Source organism: Biomphalaria glabrata, chromosome 11 (assembly GCF_947242115.1).
Source record: "Biomphalaria glabrata chromosome 11, xgBioGlab47.1, whole genome shotgun sequence".
NCBI lineage: Eukaryota > Metazoa > Mollusca > Gastropoda > Planorbidae > Biomphalaria > Biomphalaria glabrata.
The window spans coordinates 8,081,098-8,099,896 of record NC_074721.1 but is presented as its reverse complement, the minus strand read 5'-3'; the positions used below and the strand labels follow the sequence as shown (position 1 = coordinate 8,099,896).

At 32.8% G+C, this 18,799-nt stretch overlaps 1 protein-coding gene across 1 annotated transcript in view; it reads left to right on the top strand.

Moving 5' to 3' along the window:
• LOC106064629 (mucin-17-like) overlaps positions 1 to 18,799 on the top strand; it is a 78,149-nt gene that overhangs the window by 43,115 nt on the left and 16,235 nt on the right. Inside the window, exons 47-59 of the mRNA XM_056004299.1 lie at positions 40 to 159; positions 1,366 to 1,488; positions 1,994 to 2,263; positions 2,397 to 2,660; positions 5,347 to 5,610; positions 11,216 to 11,440; positions 12,465 to 12,683; positions 14,875 to 15,102; positions 15,232 to 15,360; positions 15,540 to 15,767; positions 16,277 to 16,389; positions 16,549 to 16,610; positions 17,506 to 17,663. Of these exons, the coding sequence (XP_055860274.1) occupies positions 40 to 159; positions 1,366 to 1,488; positions 1,994 to 2,263; positions 2,397 to 2,660; positions 5,347 to 5,610; positions 11,216 to 11,440; positions 12,465 to 12,683; positions 14,875 to 15,102; positions 15,232 to 15,360; positions 15,540 to 15,767; positions 16,277 to 16,389; positions 16,549 to 16,610; positions 17,506 to 17,663 (2,403 nt within the window). The remainder of the gene's footprint in view (positions 1 to 39; positions 160 to 1,365; positions 1,489 to 1,993; positions 2,264 to 2,396; positions 2,661 to 5,346; positions 5,611 to 11,215; positions 11,441 to 12,464; positions 12,684 to 14,874; positions 15,103 to 15,231; positions 15,361 to 15,539; positions 15,768 to 16,276; positions 16,390 to 16,548; positions 16,611 to 17,505; positions 17,664 to 18,799) is intronic.

Here is an 18,799-nt window from a genome sequence, read left to right as displayed (position 1 = left end):
TGTAAGGCTGTTCTAACACATTGTTTGTACCTTCTCCAGTCACCAGTGTGTGCACCAACAGTTCAATGTGTCAATTCCAGTGTGCTAATGTCAATGGCATCGATACTTGTTTCTGTCCTAAAGGACAAGCTTTAAGCAGCGATTTGAGAAACTGTAGAGGTTTGTGACTAAACACATAGCATCAATTTACATGATAAATGTTATTATAATAAAATTAATTTGTTTATGTAAGATAGAAGTTCTCAATGAGAAGGGCATATAGACAGATACACGATACTTATGCGCTTTCGTTAAAATCTATTTTTCGTATATATTCTAATAGCATTACCCACCTGCTTTGCCCATTGATTTGTTCCCAGGCTTTGTATTGTTTTTTACTTCCCATGGATCCCTCCCTTTTTTTGGTTTTGGCTTTTACTATTTGGTATTTATTTTCATAATACTGCAGTAGTGGTTCCTGAAGTCAATGTCACAAATAAATGACATTATATGCTCTTTTACAGATTCTCCTGTTAGCTTGCACTCTCTTAATTAGGGGGGGGGGCAAAATAATTTTTAAAAAGATGGGTGGAAACTGGACAGGTGTTTACAAATTATTATTTTCTAGAAATTTGACAATTTATGTGTATCTTTTGGGAAAAAAAAATGGCTAGCTAATTAGGCACATAGGGAAAACTCGTGTTTGACATTTAAAATTTGTCTGAATTATTTATTCCTTTAAAAATTAATTTTGGCTAACATCTTTTTATCAATGAAGTTATTTCAAATGATGTCAAAGGATGAAAAAAGTTTGTTTTTTTTGTACATGGCTTCAGCGAGAATTACTGCATATATGACCCAAAAGTTTTTTTATATTATATTTATATTATATTTATATTATATTTATATTATATTTATATTATATTTATATTATATTTATATTATATTTATATTATATTTATATTATATTTATATTATATTTATATTATATTTATATTATATTTATATTATATTTATATTATATTTATATTATATTTATATTATATTTATATTATATTTATATTATATTTATATTATATTTATATTATATTTAAGAGTTGACTAAATAAATTGACCTACTACATAAGACAATGTCTTCTGTAGACTTGCTGAGCAGCATACAAATATACAAATGTAAAATACTAGACTAGATTTAGATTCTAGGTTAATGTTTGTGCAAAGCTCACAGGACAGCCTCCCTGCAATTATTAACTGTTTTTCATAAAGTAGAAATGGATACTTGGTCAATAAAATTGAGTTGTCATAGATTCACACATTATTTTCAACATCTATTTTAATATATTTTAATATATTTCATTTTCAAAAAGTCAAATATTCTACTTTTAGATGTAGATCTCTGTTTAAACAGTTCTTGCTCTGAAATTTGTACCGAAACTGACTACAATACAAGTATCATATGTTCTTGTCCAACCGGTAAAATGTTGGCTGCTGACGGCTTCACTTGTAATAGTAAGTTGACATAGTTGGAAGTAGATGTTACTTTTCAAGTCAAAATTGTGAAATGCACTTAACACTCCCATAGATCAGGTAGCCTAATTGGTAACACTTTCTATTTTATTGAACTTTGAAGTCTAATGCATTATTTCACAAACTTTTATCAGTTACACCCCCATAAATGAACATTTTTCTTTTATGCCCCCCCCCCCCCCCCCCCCCCCCCAAGCTGGACAGGAGCTCCCAAATTGAGGTCCAGGACTCTCTTTCTTGAATTGTTAAATGATTGGTAATAATGTCATATTGCATAGAAATATTAATTGATAACTACAATGGAAATACACCATTTTCCCCCCAAAAAAAACCTCGACCTGCTTCTCCCTCCCCCCTTTGTCATGGTGTTGCGCCCTTCTTGAGAGCACCCCACAGTTTGAAGAATGCTGGTTTAATGTTTTATATTATTTTATTTAAACTATATAAAGCTAATCCTGAAGTATTCAATTTAAATAATTTTTTCCAGCTTGCACAAATAATTTATGGGGAAATAACTGTGCTAACCAGTGCAGCTGTTTTCCTACTACTACACAGAGTTGTAGCCCCTTGACTGGTACCTGTCAGTGTCAGAGTGGATGGAATGGAACTGACTGTTCTGTAGATATCAATGAGTGTACTCAAAACCAAACTATCTGTGCTTCTAAAAATAACACAGAATGTCTCAACACAAACGGAGCCTATATCTGTATTTGTAAACTTGGTTATGGGAAAACATCTGGAAGTGATGAATGTCAAGGTGAGTCTTCCTTACTTTACTTAGTGAAGATTCTTAACAGATTAAGATTGTACATATGATACTACTATTTTAGGGTTTCTGTAGCACAATGCTGCTTAAAACAATAGTTTAGGCAATTCCTCTATCTCCACAGCTTGCAGTGACAACTTCTATGGTAAAGACTGTAGCCAACAGTGTAACTGTAACAGCTTTCATTCAACTTGTGACAAAACAAATGGAACTTGCCTCTGTAACAAGGGATGGACTGGCCCAACATGTGATGATGATGTAGATGAGTGTACAAATACCAATAGCTGCAATAGTCTGAAGAATGAAAAGTGTGTCAATTCTCAAGGCAGTTTTGAGTGTCAATGTCAAATTGGATACAAGAGACCTAATCCTGCCGAAGATTGCACAGGTAATTTTTTACATGTTTTATATTCAATACTAAAAAGAGTACATATAGGGTGGAGTTTAACCCTATTGCCTTACCACTTTACTAGTCTGATATAGCAGCTAATGCTTTATTTAGCCCAGAAGGATCAGCAAATTAGTTATTAATTGGGGCTTGTCCGAGAAGTGCTATGGGCATTTTAGGACAGTGTTGAAATGTTCTGCCTAATGCAGACCTGCCTACCGTTACGCAAAATGCGTATTCGTTACGCAAAATCTCCCAAAAATGACCGTCAGTACGCAAATACGCATTGAACCCGTCGCGTTACGCTTTTCGTATCCTTTTTTCCCCCTCTCTTGACTAGCTTACGAGCGGTCACGCAGGTCACGCTAAGCCGTTTTGTTGGCCGGGGAGGGGGGGGGGACAGAAAAGGTGGAGGAACACATTGTGTCCAGATCTATACGTTGATTGGTTCTTAAAAGCAATTAGATTTAGTCTAGAAATGAAGAACGCGAGAGTGAGGGAGTGGCGGGTTGGTACCGTCAGTTAGCTGATACACCAACGTGACTTTTTTTTGTAAGTTCATTAGTAGAAATTAATTATGTTGAATCCCTGATTGGCGTATTCATTTGTATAGAAAAAAATATCGAAGTGCTATCGATTCAAAACACATTGAGTGACATTGTAGATATCTAGTCTAGATCTGGATTCTAGATCTAGAAAGCTTGTTATACAGGAATAGATCTAGCTAGTCATTACGTTAGTCATGATTCTCTACACTCTACATTACTCAACAATCTAGATTCTAGATCCAATTTAGTTGTAGTATGATTTAGATTGATTAGTCTGATTAGATCTAGATCGATAACATCTACTACCATCTAGTCTGGATCTAGACTAGATTCTTAGTCTTAGTATAGAATAGATCAAGGATGAAGGTAGGCTTACGAAAGTTTGGAGTAGACCTACGTTTGTAGCGGATCCACGGCATCGGTAACATTCTTGAGCCCAGATCTAGGTCTAGAGTAGATTATATTCATTATATAGACATAGATCTAGTCTAGATATCATCTCTATTGTCGTATTGATCTAGATTTAGATTGTAGATTTAAACATGACATCTAGATCTAATATTATATATATATATATATATATATATATATATATATATATATATATATGACAAAGTAGTGGATCTCGTAAGTGTTACGCATTCTGGTTCCAAAATACGCATTTTGACCATCAGCGTTACGCATTAGGATTTTTTTTGGTAGGCAGGTCTGCTAATGAGGAAGTATTTCCTCTTTGTCAGCACTAAGCACGAAAGATAAGCCATTAGAATGCTGGCTATACTCTGCTTTAACAGAGCTAATGAAGATTTTTTAGTTATTAGTGTCCACATATGTCTGGATTTCTTCTGTCTTCTTACTAAACCAGGACTCATTCATGTATCTGAGATTTTTCTGTATCTCTCTATTAGCAAAAATGGAGCAATGTCTGTCTTAGGTGCTAGCTAATTTTGACTCTAAGCCTTGTAGCAGTATTGCTTGTGTTCCAATAAATTTTTTATTTTCTCATTAATTTCATTGAACCAGACTTGGTGCTTGTATTTTGGCTGACCTAGTGCATTGCTAGTCCTTCAATTCATTGAACCAGACTTGGTGCTTGTTTTTTTGGCTGACCTAGTGCATTGCTAGTCCTTCAATTCATTGAACCAGACTTGGTGCTTGTATTTTGGCTGACCTAGTGCATTACTAGTCCTTCAGTTCATTGAACCAGACTTGGTGCTTGTATTTTGGCTGACCTAATGCATTGCTAGTCCTTCAGTTCATTGAACCAGACTTCATACTTGTATTTTGGCTGACATAGTGCATTGCTAGTCTTTCAATTCATTGAACCAGACTTAGTACTTGTATTTTGGCTGACCTAGTGCATTGCTAGTCCTTCAGTTCATTGAACCAGACTTGGTACTTGTATTTTGGCTGACCTAGTACATTGCTAGTCCTTCAAATCTTTCCAGCTGTTCTCCACATTCATATTAATGTGAAGAGATGTTATTTTAAATCTATGAATGTGCCAGAATGTTAAAACTAATTCAATTAAAAAAAAAAAAAACACAATGATCGGAAAAAAAAAGTTCATGTGTAGGCGACAGGCTATTGTTTTTTTTTCCTTAACTGCTGCAACTAGTAAAAATAAACTCGCATAATTAAATTCAGTCTTACAACCTTTAAACATTCAAATCTGGATAATCAGACTTGAAACTTATTCATTCAGACCAAATCCTTAAGTACAGAAACAAATCCTATTATATAGTCAAATCTGGTTGATTGGACCAGCTGGTTATTAGGACCAAAATGATCATGTCCAGATGTGGTCTGATTAACCAGATTTGACTGTATAAAGGTTCTTAGATTTTTGAGTCATTTTTCCTTAGTGTCAGTGTGAGGGAAAGTCTAGTAGTAATTATGTGCTCAGAAAATATTGTATTATTTTTATCATTATATAAACATATGCTTATTCTGATGCTTCACCTAATAAAGGTGATAATACGAGGAAAGTGTCATCTCAGTAATGAACTTGAATTTTGTGTCATTTTACTTTCAAATTTTTAAACATCATAATGACAAATTAATTTTTACATTACTTTAAAGATAATTAGTAGCTGTTCTTCCTTCTAATAACTCCATCATGTTGACTTTATCCTCAGTCTGTCCACCCTTCACCTATGGAGAGTCCTGTCATGGCTCTTGTGCCTGTGACACTACCAATGCTAAGAGTTGTGACCACATCAATGGAACTTGTTCATGTACAGCTCAGTGGAAAGGAGAAGCATGCTCAATTGATGTGGATGAATGTAGTGAAATGTTGTATAACTGTCCTAATAACAGTTTTTGTAGTAATCTAAATGGTGGCTACATGTGCACATGTAATCCTGGCTACACAAAAAATCTGACTGATAATACATGTCATGGTAAGAGTTTTGTTTTTAAAAAATATTAAAAATTCAATCCATTTAAGAGTAAGCAATTTAAATCACATAAGAAGTTATACTCTGACCAGTTCGTTCCAGATGTTCGCTTATGTTCAGTTCTTTGATTGTATACTATTGTGACGATCACACTTGCCGGGGATTATATGATCAAACTTGACAATTCAATGAAATGAAGAAAGAAACATCTCTCTGTATTTTCTTCAAACTTCTTTAATAACTTCTTCAACTTTCACATCAAATTAACTTCTTAATTCAATAACAACTTGACACTTCATAAATAAAACTTAAAGATACATAAAACTTCACTTAGTATAACTTCAACTTCAACTACTAAAACTTTACTTAATGGACCCGCTAATATCACAAAACATATTACTAATCGAGGACTGAGCGAGGACCATCGCTCTACAAGAACTACTACTATGCGAGGACCCCGTCTAACTTACTTTCCCCTTATTTATACTTTCTTTGATCGTACGTTCCAGAATCATGGAACTTTCTCAGATAATTATTTTAGTAACTTTGACCTTCTAGAAGCTGACGTGTGCTATTTTTTCCCTTAACCTCTTTCTTTGATTGGATATCTAAAATTAACTTGTTTACGCTGGACACTTGCACTGGTTTGAACTTGCTTCTAGAAACTGGTCGAAATAGGTCACAGACTCGACTCGTGACATTACCCCCTTGCCTTTTTAGCATTTTGTATGCAATATAAAATGCGTAAAATAACATTATTTCTATTATAATATATGCACACAAAAATCCAAAAGAATTGTTCCTATAAAGTACAGAACTGATAATTCAAATAATTGTTGCATTACATTTACATTATTCAAAATTCAAAATAGTGTACATATTCAGCATATATAATTAATATTATAGAAAATACATCTTAGTTCCATACATCACTTGTCTCTACATGATATTTGAGCATGAACTTTCTAACTTTTGTAACTCAAGAAAATATCAAAATTATACAACTTCACAATACTAAAAAATACATGTCATCTCATCATATTACTTGCTAATACAGAATATCTGAAAATCAACTTACTTTTCAATATATGAAATCTAAACATGTAGAATGTCAAATTACTCTTTTGGAAAACTATTATAACAACAGTATTAATGCAAATATACTAAGTAATAAACAATTGCATGACATAAGTATTAAAATAAATCTTGACCCAGCTGTAGAGTCTTGATATATGTGCAACTTTCTTCTTTCCAGGTACTTGAAACAATTCTAGTCTGTCTGTACATTTCTTCTTTTCGGGCACTTGAAACAATTCTAGTCTATCCGTACATTTCTTCTTTCTTGGTTCTTTATAGTTCAAAATACGTTTAACAATATTGTCATGTGTTTTCAGAGAGTTTTGTTCAACTCTGCTGTTGAAAAATGTCACTTTTGGTTTCAATACAAACTTGCTTAGTTGTAGTTTAGCTACAAATGTACGTTGTTTCAATTGGTACAAAATGTCTCTCAGTTCATGAATACGTTTCATTCTAGCTTTAGCTTTAGGCAACATACAACTATTGTCCTTACAATATTCTTTGCTTTTCATATGTTGAAACAAGAACTGTCCAATATCGACACTAAATCTTTCTTTTCGTGATAGTTTACGTTGTAAAACGATTGAAGTAGAAAACATTGAGTTCGAATGTTCATGTATGCATTGCACTAATAAATCAGTTAAGTCTTTCTGCAGTAAATCTCTATTGTGCAAAGTTAGAGAATGAACATTTGAGTTGGCAAGTATGTCAGTTTTTAAGTTAATCTCATTGTCTATAAATGTTGATATGTCAGGAACATCATGAAATATCTCAGTATATTCTTCACTTGTATTCAACAGGTCTGTCTTACTTTTCAGCTTTAAATGATCTATGTCAATGTCTTTGAGAGATTCAATTTGTTTTGATGTCGTTGGTAATAGTTCATTTATATTGTCTTCATTTTCCTCTTGAATTGTTTCTAAGCATGTAACATTGTCTTCTAGTTCTTTTGATAAGTTTTCTTTATCTGTATCCTCGTTGTATTTTTCAAGCATATGAACATGAAACACTTTGACATATTTGTTAATGTTGATTTCATAAGTTACGTTTGAAATCTTTCTGATGATAGTAAATGGACCTTGCCATGTATAAATCAGCTTGTTGCTCCTGTCAGGTAACCATAACTTCACTTTGTCTCCTTGTTTAAAATTTCTAAACTTTCTGTATTCATTTAATTCTCTTTCATTTTCAATATTGACTTCAGCTTCTTTAGTTTTTTCACATTGCTGTATCACTGTAATATTTATATCAAAACCATGTTGAAATGTTTTATTTTCTGATTCATCTTGCTTTGACTTTGACATTGATTCATTCGAAACAAATATGTTCAAATCTGTATTTGATTGACTTTCTGTGTAAATACTTATATAACTTTGTTGCTGAGTCATATCACGGTTGTTGCATAAATTGTCCATCAATGTCAGAAGACCTTCTGTCTTAGAGTTAAATGTAGAATTGTTTAATTCATCAACATTGGATTCATTTTTGTCTGCTATAATATTTCCAACTGGTTCGTAATTTCGTTCAACATTCATATTCAGCTCTTGAACTTGTTTTCTCTTAGAATTGTTCATTTGACAAACTTGACATTGACTAACATGTTTCTTAATATCTTTTGTAATGCTCGGCCAATAAAATTTGTCAAGAATTTTTTTCTTTGTCCTCGTCACACTCGCTAGTTTGGTATGTAGAAAATTGTGATTCTTTTCAATGATGTCTTGAGTATATTTCAGTGGTAAAATGATTTGTTCAACAAACTCATAGGTATCATAATTAACACTTTTCTTCACAAGTATTCCTTCTTTGAAATAAGGTACATTAAGTCCTGGCTGCTTTACATTTGTTTGTGCCTTCTTGTACATTCTGGCCAAAGTTGTATCTTTCTTCTGGTCAGTTTTAAATTCTTCATTATTAAATAGTTGAAGTTCAGTAGTATTCTTGTTGTACTCATAAACAATGTAAGGTCCTTCAGTAATGTTTGTTTCTTTTTCTTCTGTTTCATTTCTTTCTGTTTCTTTTCTTTCTTTAAGTTTCCTTTCTTCTTCTTCTTTTCTTTCTTTAAGTTTTCTTTCTTCTTCTTCTTGTATTTCTTTAAGTTTTCTTTCTTCTTCTTCTTTTCTTTCTTTAAGTTTCCTTTCTTCTTCTTCTTCTTTTCTTTCTTTAAGTTTTCTTTCTTCTTCTTCTTGTATTTCTTTAAGTTTCCTTTCTTCTTCTTCTTCTTTTCTTTCTTTAAGTTTTCTTTCTTCTTCTTCTTGTATTTCTTTAAGTTTCCTTTCTTCTTCTTCTTCTTTTGCTTTAAGTTTTCTTTCTTCTTCTTCTTTTTCTTCTATGCGTTTCTTCTCTTCTGCCTCTATGTCTACTTGTCTTCTTTTGTCGTCTCTAGGCATTTTTCTTTCTTCTGCCTCTTTTTCTTCTTGTCTTCTTTTTTCTTCTCTAATCCTTTTTCTTTCTTCTGCCTCTTTATCTTCTTTACGTCTTCTTTCTTCTGCCTCTTTGTCTTCTTGTCTTCTTTTTTCTTCTCTAATTCTTTTTCTTTCTTCTGCCTCTTTGTCTTCTCTACGTCTTCTTTCTTCTACCTCTTTGTCTTCTTTACGTCTTTGTTCTTTTGCCTCTTTGTCTTCTCTACGCCTTCTTTCTTCTGCCTCTTTGTCTTCTTTACGTCTTCTTTCTTCTGCCTCTCTTTCTTCTTTACGTTTTCGTATATCATAATTTACTTTTTCAGTGCACCATTCCTCCATTCTTTCTTGTGGCATGTTACCGTAAGCGGCTACTTTGATGTATGCTTTCCACAAGTACGAGACTAATGCCATTGTAATAGCTTAATAACTGTAGTATTTATAAGTACTGCTTCACTAGCGATGACCGACACCTGTCCACAGGTGAGAGGTTAACTATGGCTGACCTAGTTAAATATCGATCGGTGTCTCCTCTAAGGAATGCAAGTGGTCAGTATTTGTAAACAAACTAGTGTACAACTAGCTTTAGTAACGTTGCCTTCACAGCTTAGTAGATATAGCTTTCACAGCTTGGTAAATGTAGCTTTCACAGCTTAGTAAATATAGCTTTCACAGCTTAGTAAATATAGCTTTCACAGCTTAGTAAATATAGCTTTCACAGCTTAGTAAATATAGCTTTCACAGCTTAGTAAATATAGCTTTCACAGCTTAAAAAATATAGCTTTCCCAGCTATGTAAATGTAAAATGTAAGGTACTGACCTTAAAACAGATGATCTGTCTTGCAGGACGTCCTCGAGATCTTTGTCAAATATTATGTAACCTGTTGACTGGAAGTTTCAATCATAAAATACTTTTCGTAGCAATGAATGTACGTCTTGTTGAAGTTTTCTGAAAGAGGCTTTTCTTGTAATGCTTAGTTGAGGCTTTGTCGTTAAGAGAGGCTATGATGTCTTTGTTAGAGGCTTTTCCTTTTAAATTCGTAGTACTTGCTAGAATGTGCCGACTTTATTCTTTGAAAATGCAGTATGTGATGCTTGTCTTCGTCGGTGCCTTTATTTATAGATGCCTTTTTTCGTCAGGAGGTGCCAATATATGTGACGTATGTATTCTTCGATATCGCCTTTATTGGTTGATGCCTGTATTCATCGATGCCTTGCCTTATTTATCGGAGGTGCCATATATGTGACGAACTTGCCGAAGGATTGTATTAATAATTTGATGAATTCATATGAAATGACGATCACACTTGCCGGGGATTATATGATTATCTTGACAATTCAATGAAATGAAGAAAGAAACATCTCTCTGTATTTTCTTCAAACTTCTTTAATAACTTCTTCAACTTTCACATCAAATTAACTTCTTAATTCAATAACAACTTGACACTTCATAAATAAAACTTAAAGATACATAAAACTTCACTTAGTATAACTTCAACTTCAACTACTAAAACTTTACTTAATGGACCCGCTAATATCACAAAACATATTACTAATCGAGGACTGAGCGAGGACCATCGCTCTACAAGAACTACTACTATGCGAGGACCCCGTCTAACTTACTTTCCCCTTATTTATACTTTCTTTGATCGTACGTTCCAGAATCATGGAACTTTCTCAGATAATTATTTTAGTAACTTTGACCTTCTAGAAGCTGACGTGTGCTATTTTTTCCCTTAACCTCTTTCTTTGATTGGATATCTAAAATTAACTTGTTTACGCTGGACACTTGCACTGGTTTGAACTTGCTTCTAGAAACTGGTCGAAATAGGTCACAGACTCGACTCGTGACAACTATCTACTAACTTCTATTTATTAGGTCACCAAAACTGACTCTTGTCAAGCTTAGTTTCTTTTGGCTATGTATCTGGTAATCATGAACATTTAGTCCACCTTGTTTTTAAAAGCTAGCAGTTAAATTGCTATATTTATTGGAAATTTTTATCTTTTATATTGCTGTTAGTTGACACAGAATGAATTACATGGACATTTTAGATTTCTAGCTTAAATTTGTAACAAATGCATATACCAGTAAATAATAAACAAAGTTATTGTAAAATATCTTTGTTTCTTAGCCTGTGCCTGCAACATGTCCAACTCTGTTGGCTGTGACCCAAACTCTGGATTGTGTTTCTGTAAATCCAACTGGGAAGGACCTGATTGTAATGCAGATGTTGATGAATGCTTAAATAGCACATTGTATCACTGTGTGCCAGAGCAATGCAACAACACAGTGGGTGGATATAACTGTGAATGCTCAGTAGGCTATTTGAAGAATGTTAGCAGCGGCCATTGTGAAGGTAAGGCTCTTGTTAACAGATAAATAAAGTTATCACTTACTAGTTAAGCTTATGTGTAGCAAACAGAACATTTGGCTGGAGGATCTGATAATCTTGAACATTTTTTTGTTTACATTTTATTATTTACTTACTTTTGAAAAAGAAAATCACATTTAATTTATACTTTTTTAAGAATCCTTTCCTGTTGATAAAACATTTTTTTTACTGGCTTAATCAGGCAATCAATTCTTTGTTTAAAGTTGTATCATATTGAATAAAAAATAAGCATGCTTTCCAAATCCAATTTTTTCTTTGTGGTTTTAATTTCATTTTAAATGAATTTTTTGTGGCCTCCTTCCTATTGGGAAAAAAAGGCTATTATTCTTGTGTAGTTTGTCTGTCCGACCATCCATCTTTCAGTCACATATAGGTCTCGAACAGTATAAGTACATTATATACTGTTGCATACTAAAAATACTTGCGACAGATAGTAATAGTAATGGTTTTCTGAAAGCAAACCCCTTTTGTTTTTAAAACTAAATATGCAAACTGTTGTTTTTTTTCACACAAATAATTTTTTTTTCTAGTGTGTACTAGGGATAGTAGTCATAATTGTACAACTTAGAGAAGGGGAATTTTTTTTTCTATTTGACTTATTTTACATAGACTTTCTTCGACTTAGATCCTTCCACACTGCTCGGCAGCTAGATAACTCCACAAGTGACTTCGACAGCTAGTGCCTATAGATTTTAGATCTCCTGAGTAGGTTTGACACCATGTTAGATGTAGACTACCCTGTTTTAACTTTCCTAATTTTTACTTTCACGTTACGGCTGTCTTTGGTAAAAGTATTTCGTCTTGTTTTAGAATAAGTCTTCAAATCTCATACAGCCTTCAGTCACAACTTTGCTTTCAATGATTAGAAAGCTAGAAATATTGGATTTTTCTTAAACTGATTAAGTGAAATTGTAGATAATTAATGGGTGCCATAAAAAAAATTAATTTATATGTATTTAAATATGTAACTTTTTTTTTTGCATTCTAGAATGCCCATGTAATATATCCAACATAATTGGTTGTGATTCAACATCATGTTATTGTCAATCTGGCTGGAATGGCTCAATGTGTAATGAAGACATTAATGAATGTCAAGACCATATGCTCTTCAACTGTACTAATTCAAACTGTAGCAATACTTTAGGTGGATATGAGTGTGTTTGTTGGAACAATTACTTTAAAAACAGTACCAACAATCAATGTCAAGGTCAGTTGCTAAAATTAGATTTTTTTAAAATTGCAGTTGATTATGTTTAATAAGACCATATCATTATTAAGTGATTTCAGTCCTTTTAACTGTCTTTTCAAACAGCACAAACAATTTGTGTTAAAATCATTTTGTTCTTTAAGGTTTGGTCCAAATAAATGGCTAGTCCAATTAACCCATTTTCCAATTTAACAGAAATCTACTGTAGAATAAATGCACATCTCAACAAATATAGCTAAGGGATTCAATGAGACCAAAACATAACACACACATACACCTCATGTTCCTTATATCTGAAGAGCAGAGGAACCTTCACAAAGTGACTGTGCATTCTCTGGAGTGCATTTTCATACAGTTACCAATATTCTGATGTCACAAGCTTCAAGGCTATGTTTAATCATTTCAGGCAATGCTTCTCAAGTTAATCTGTTGTCTGGGTGAAAAGTTTCTTATGGGGCTGTTTTCCCAAAAGGTGGTTGTGAGAAGGAAAATTACGAAGTTTTTTTTTTTGGATGCTTGGCTTTCTGCCTCCCACTTGTTTACAGCCCACATAAAAATCAATCATAAAAATGTTTATCCCATCAGTCAGACCAGAAGCCAATCATTTGCCTTGAGTTCAAACTCTCATTTAGATTTTTAAAATCTGTCTTGATAGTATTTTATGGGTTTGATAAATTTAATTTTATAATGCAATGTAGTACTTATAGTAAAAAAAAATAATTAAGTATTATACACACATTTTGTATTTGATTTAGAGTCTTTGTTAGATTTATTTGATGTATAGGCTTTGTCAGTTTTGTAATGATTTAATTGCAGTATTTTTAGAAGAATATATTTTAGAGAATAATATGAAAATTATATTAAAATTGGCCTAACTCATTCCAAAGTATTAACTACATTAATAAACAAAGCTTTTTTTTTGGTCCAATGTTTTTTTTACATGTTGTACTACAACCTTGTTGATTATTATTCAACATTCATATAACTGATTCAGCATGTGTTATATTAGTTACTTGCCAATATGAACAGGCATAAGTCTTATTAATAAGCCATATTCTACCCATCACAAATTTTGATACAAAAAGTGCACACAAATGTATTGCTCCCATCTGTGTAGCCAGGATTACAGGTACAAAATAAACTATTCTACTTAATCTGGGGAAAGTTAAGGCGATTAGTTGTTGTGTCTGCCACATGACACCCTGCTTGTTAACTGTTGGCTATAGAAACAGATGATCTTAACATACTCTGCCTCATGGATCGCAAGGTCTAAACGGGAACTTTACTATTTACTTAATCTGAGGATTAAATATTTTTAGATATCATAAATGTTTAAGTATGACTCCTTCTGTCCTGAGAGATATTGAATCAGATCAAATGAATCAATGGAAGTAATTGCCTCTCGTTGAGTAGGGTAAAATCTGCTGTGACAAACTTTGCCACAGTTGGTGTATTGGAATGATTCTGCCATGGGGCTGACATATAAACCAGCTTTCTTTCTCTTTCTCCTGTCCAAACCTGCCACAGCTCATTAGCTCTGTCTGTGAGAGTCATACCATACCACACTATTTTTTCATGTTGATGACTGCATATGAAAGTAAATAATGCTTTGGTATATCAAAGTAGGGAGGGTGTGGTAGTCGAATGGTTAAGTGCTTGGCTTCTGAACCTGAAGTCCTGGGTTCAAATCCTGGTGAAGACTGGGATTTTGAATTTCGGAATTTTTAGGGCGCCCCTGAGTTCACCCAACTCTAATTGGTACCTGACTTGAGTTGGGGAAAGTAAAAGCGGTTGGTCATTGTGCTGGCCACATAAAACCCTGCTCGTTAACCATTGTCCAAGGAAACAGATGACCTTAACATCATCTGCCCCATAGTTTGCACGGTCTGAAAGGAAACTATATCAAAGTAAATTATGCATTGAGGCATGAGGTACATAGACCTTCCTAATGGTACTTGTTAGTAACATATGATTTGTGCATAAACCAACCATGTTAACTTCATTGAATGTTTGTTAACCAATTGAGCTGGATAGATGTCCCAAAAAATATTGATATGAACTCAAGACACTTATTTTAGCAGCCAAGTTTTTACCATATTTTCCTATTTGTATTAAGGTCTTAAATTTAGTGTCTTATTTTTACAGTCACACTCTAAATAGAATTTTTTTTTGGTGTTGTTTTTTTTTTCAGCCTGTGCATGCAATGTCTCTAACACTTTGTCATGTGACCCAACATTTGGTAATTGCTCTTGTAAATCTGGTTGGCAAGGTTCTACTTGTAATGTAGATGTCAATGAATGTTTAGATGCCACTAAATACAACTGTCCACCAAACTCAAGTTGTAACAACACATTAGGTGGATATGAGTGTCTGTGTTTACAAGGATATTACAAAAATACCAACACTAGCAAATGTGAAGGTTAGTGTACACATTTTATTCTTTAGAATAATGTATTTAACAAAATTGTATTCTTAATGGTAGGCTATATACAGTTTTACTCTAGGTTTTTACCTGAAATAAAATATATATTTATTTCTTGTATTTCAGATATTGATGAATGCAAAGAGAACACTTACCAGTGTCCCAACAACAGTACTTGTTCCAACACAGTTGGTGCCTACTTATGTAATTGTGTTGAGGGCTTCTTTAAAAATGACACTGCAAATAACTGTCAATGTAAGTTATTGCCAATTTTAATTGAATATTAATGTGTATAAAATATAAAAAAATGTAAGATTTTTCATTTACATATTAATGTAGCTGTGAATAGCTGTTTTTTGTTTGTAACTCCAACAAAAAGTTATTGAAGATTCAAAGTTATCAAATTTTGAAAAAAAAATCTATTTAATTTGCAGCCTGTATGTGTAACATGTCAAACTACATTAGCTGTAATTCATCATCTGGGTTATGTATGTGCAAGCCTGGATGGGCTGGTTCTTCTTGTAGTGATGATGTGAATGAATGCACCAACTCCAGTCTCTGCGACTCATCTAAACATGAGATTTGTCACAATACACCTGGAGGTTACAATTGTAGCTGTCCATCTGGATATTTTAGAGCTACATCTTCAGACGCCTGCACGAGTAATTGTTTTGTTTTATTTCACCTGATTAAATGCATAGGTTATTAAAAATTGATATCACTTCTACTCTAGTTAATCACACTAAACTTCTCTTTGTTTTACACTTTGATTTTGAAGATAGAGTTTATATTTTTTAAGTAGTAAAATATAGAAAGATCAAAAAGGAAGTAAAAAAGGATGTAAAATATATGGTGACATAAATAATTGAACATAAAGCACAACGTAAGATTAACTAACAAGACAAAAAAAAATCTATGCCAAGGGTCCAAATTGAAAGATGACTTTTGCCAACTAAATAACTAAAATTACTCTCTGTTAAAAGCCTAGACTTTTAATTCTTCTGTACTAAAAAGCACACAAGCAGTATTAAATGCTTTTAATATGTATAGTTTATCAACACATTCATATGTTTTACATGGGATACCCCAAAATGCTTGCTATTTATGAATAAAATAATTTAAAAAAAAAACTACATCTAATTTAATTTGTGCATTTCTTTTTTTTTTACAGAAATAATTGAAAAAGAAATGCAAGTGACATTTTCATACAATGTTAGTAGCATCAACATAAGTGACACAGCCAGTCATGGATATCAAGATTTGAAAAACAAAACAGAAGACTATGTATGTGTACTTACATAATTAATGCAATTTAGTGTGTGTTTGTATTAGTCCTATCACATCATAGCATGTAAATAATAATTTACAGTTAACTTTATTGTTATATGTTATAACTTAACATAGATTGTCTGTACACCTGTATGCTATTTTTTTTTATTTCAGCTGTTCAAACAATTTCAGAAAACAGTACCCAAGCTGAGATATGTCATAGTCTTAAGACTGAGGTAGGTCTAATGTATGTCATAGTCTTAAGACTGAGGTTGGTTTAATGTAATATTTATGTAAACTGGAACATACTTTCCATGTTAGATGCTTGTTGTTTTTTTTCCATGCTGCGGTTTTATCATAGAAGGAAAGAGTTGTGTCTTTGTAGGAATATTTTGTAGTACAACTACATTATTCAAAACAACTTAATTCAGTCTGTATCTGTATTTCATTTTCAACTTTATTTAGTGAGATTAATATAATATTGTAACTCAGTCCACAGCGAGCCCAAAGAACTTCAACGAAAGTGATACATATAAACACCAGTTTAATAATTGAACAATAATAGTCAGATAACAAATATGAACTAGAGTAATACCAACACATCTCTCTTGTTTACATCCTAACCATCGGCCATCTTTTTACTTCCTCTATCTTCTTAGTGTCCCATGGTTCACAGTCTCGCACCTAATGAAAGTGCGCAATGTAGAGTCATAACAATAAGATAGAAATGCTATTTCATTTTTATTTATGCCTTTAAAAAAATATATGTTAATATTATTATGTTAATGCAGAGGTGAAGATTGTTGAATCCATATAAAATTAATCTGCATTCATTAGGCCTTCATTTACTCATAAAGACTTACAACATATGCACTTCTGACTTATGTCATGATGGTCTTGAGTTTGAACCTTTTCCGTCCCCTCCCAACATGCAGGAGTTTTTGAACCTGGGTGTCTCAATCTTCATTTCTGAGGTAGTGTCAAAAACAAACAAATTAATCTCAATTCAAATGGCCAGCTATAAGCATTGAGCTTAATACAAAGAGCATCATTCATTCATTGTAAAGCTTCAATTAATAGTGTGTGTCCTATGTATCTGTACTTATTTTTCCTATTACTATTTGACTTAAGCTCAGGCAGTCTGATTGTTAATTTTAATCTTGCCTACGATGAAGATGAAAATCCTAACTCTGTAGTCAGTGCAGTCAGAGAGCTAGCATCTCAGACTCAAGTGAGTCTGGGAGGTCAGAATGTGACTATCTTGGATGTCAAAGTTAATCAGACTACAAGTAAGTACCTTTACTGTCATTCATTAATGTACACATACGTTTCTTGATCAACTTTGCACTTGTTTTATAGGGCAGCGTTTTTAGGGTAAAAAAAAAAAGCCTGCTTTGTTAGTCTATTAGAGAAAAAGCAAGAAAAAACATTGAACAGTCCATATGTTATCAAAGTATGACTGGCCAGCAGGAAAGAATCTTATAAGAAAGGTTACAATGTCACTGGTACTTTTAGTTAAGTCTAAAAAAAATGCTACTAAAGGTACATCTATTGAGATTTGTCAGTATTAGGCTGGTTGGTGTTAATTTAGGCCACTCATGAAATTGTTCTAACATTCTACCAGTTTAATGTCCTGCAACTTGTAATGCAATTACTTAATGTTCTATGATTTAAATTAGTTTCTATAGTTAGAGTTACATTTGTTATGCCATGGATTGAGTTTTAAAGGATTAAACCTTCAATCTGAAGTTATCACAACATTTCATTGTGCAACTAGACAAATCCCACGTGTTTCTGCTTAATTGAGAGATGTAAAAATACATGTATATCAACTTTCAAACAAAAAGTCACAATAAATAAGCCAACATAGACTAACAATAAAATTCTATTTAGGCTTATACCAGAAAAAGGGAGACATACTCTTGCAATTATTTGGTATTGGAACGAAATGAGCTATAGTTTAACACAGGTGGCTAACTTTTATGTTACTCATATCCTTACATTTATCCTTACAGGGATTTATGTCTCCCACAAGACCTAGCCTGTATGTTTAAAGAAACCATTTTTTTTAATTTATTGCTACAATGGCAGTGAAGATTTCTTTTAGCAAACCACAACTTAGGAGAATTAGAATGCACAAATATTCACTATCTGGTTGACTGAGATAGGTATTCTGACTATAAGCTGTACACAATTGTCCTTTTGTTAGTCATGGGAGTATTGATTAGAAGTGTAATAAAGAAATTGGACTGATTATTAGTTTCAATTATTAAATTCAAGAATGTTTTCAGAAGCCCTTACCGGCATAAGTTTTTAGTTCTTGTAATGATTTAATAACACAAAAAAAAATTAAATTTAGTTGGGATGGAAAACGGTAGATCCCATTTTCAGAAAGCTGACCTATTTTATTATTATTTTTTATTTT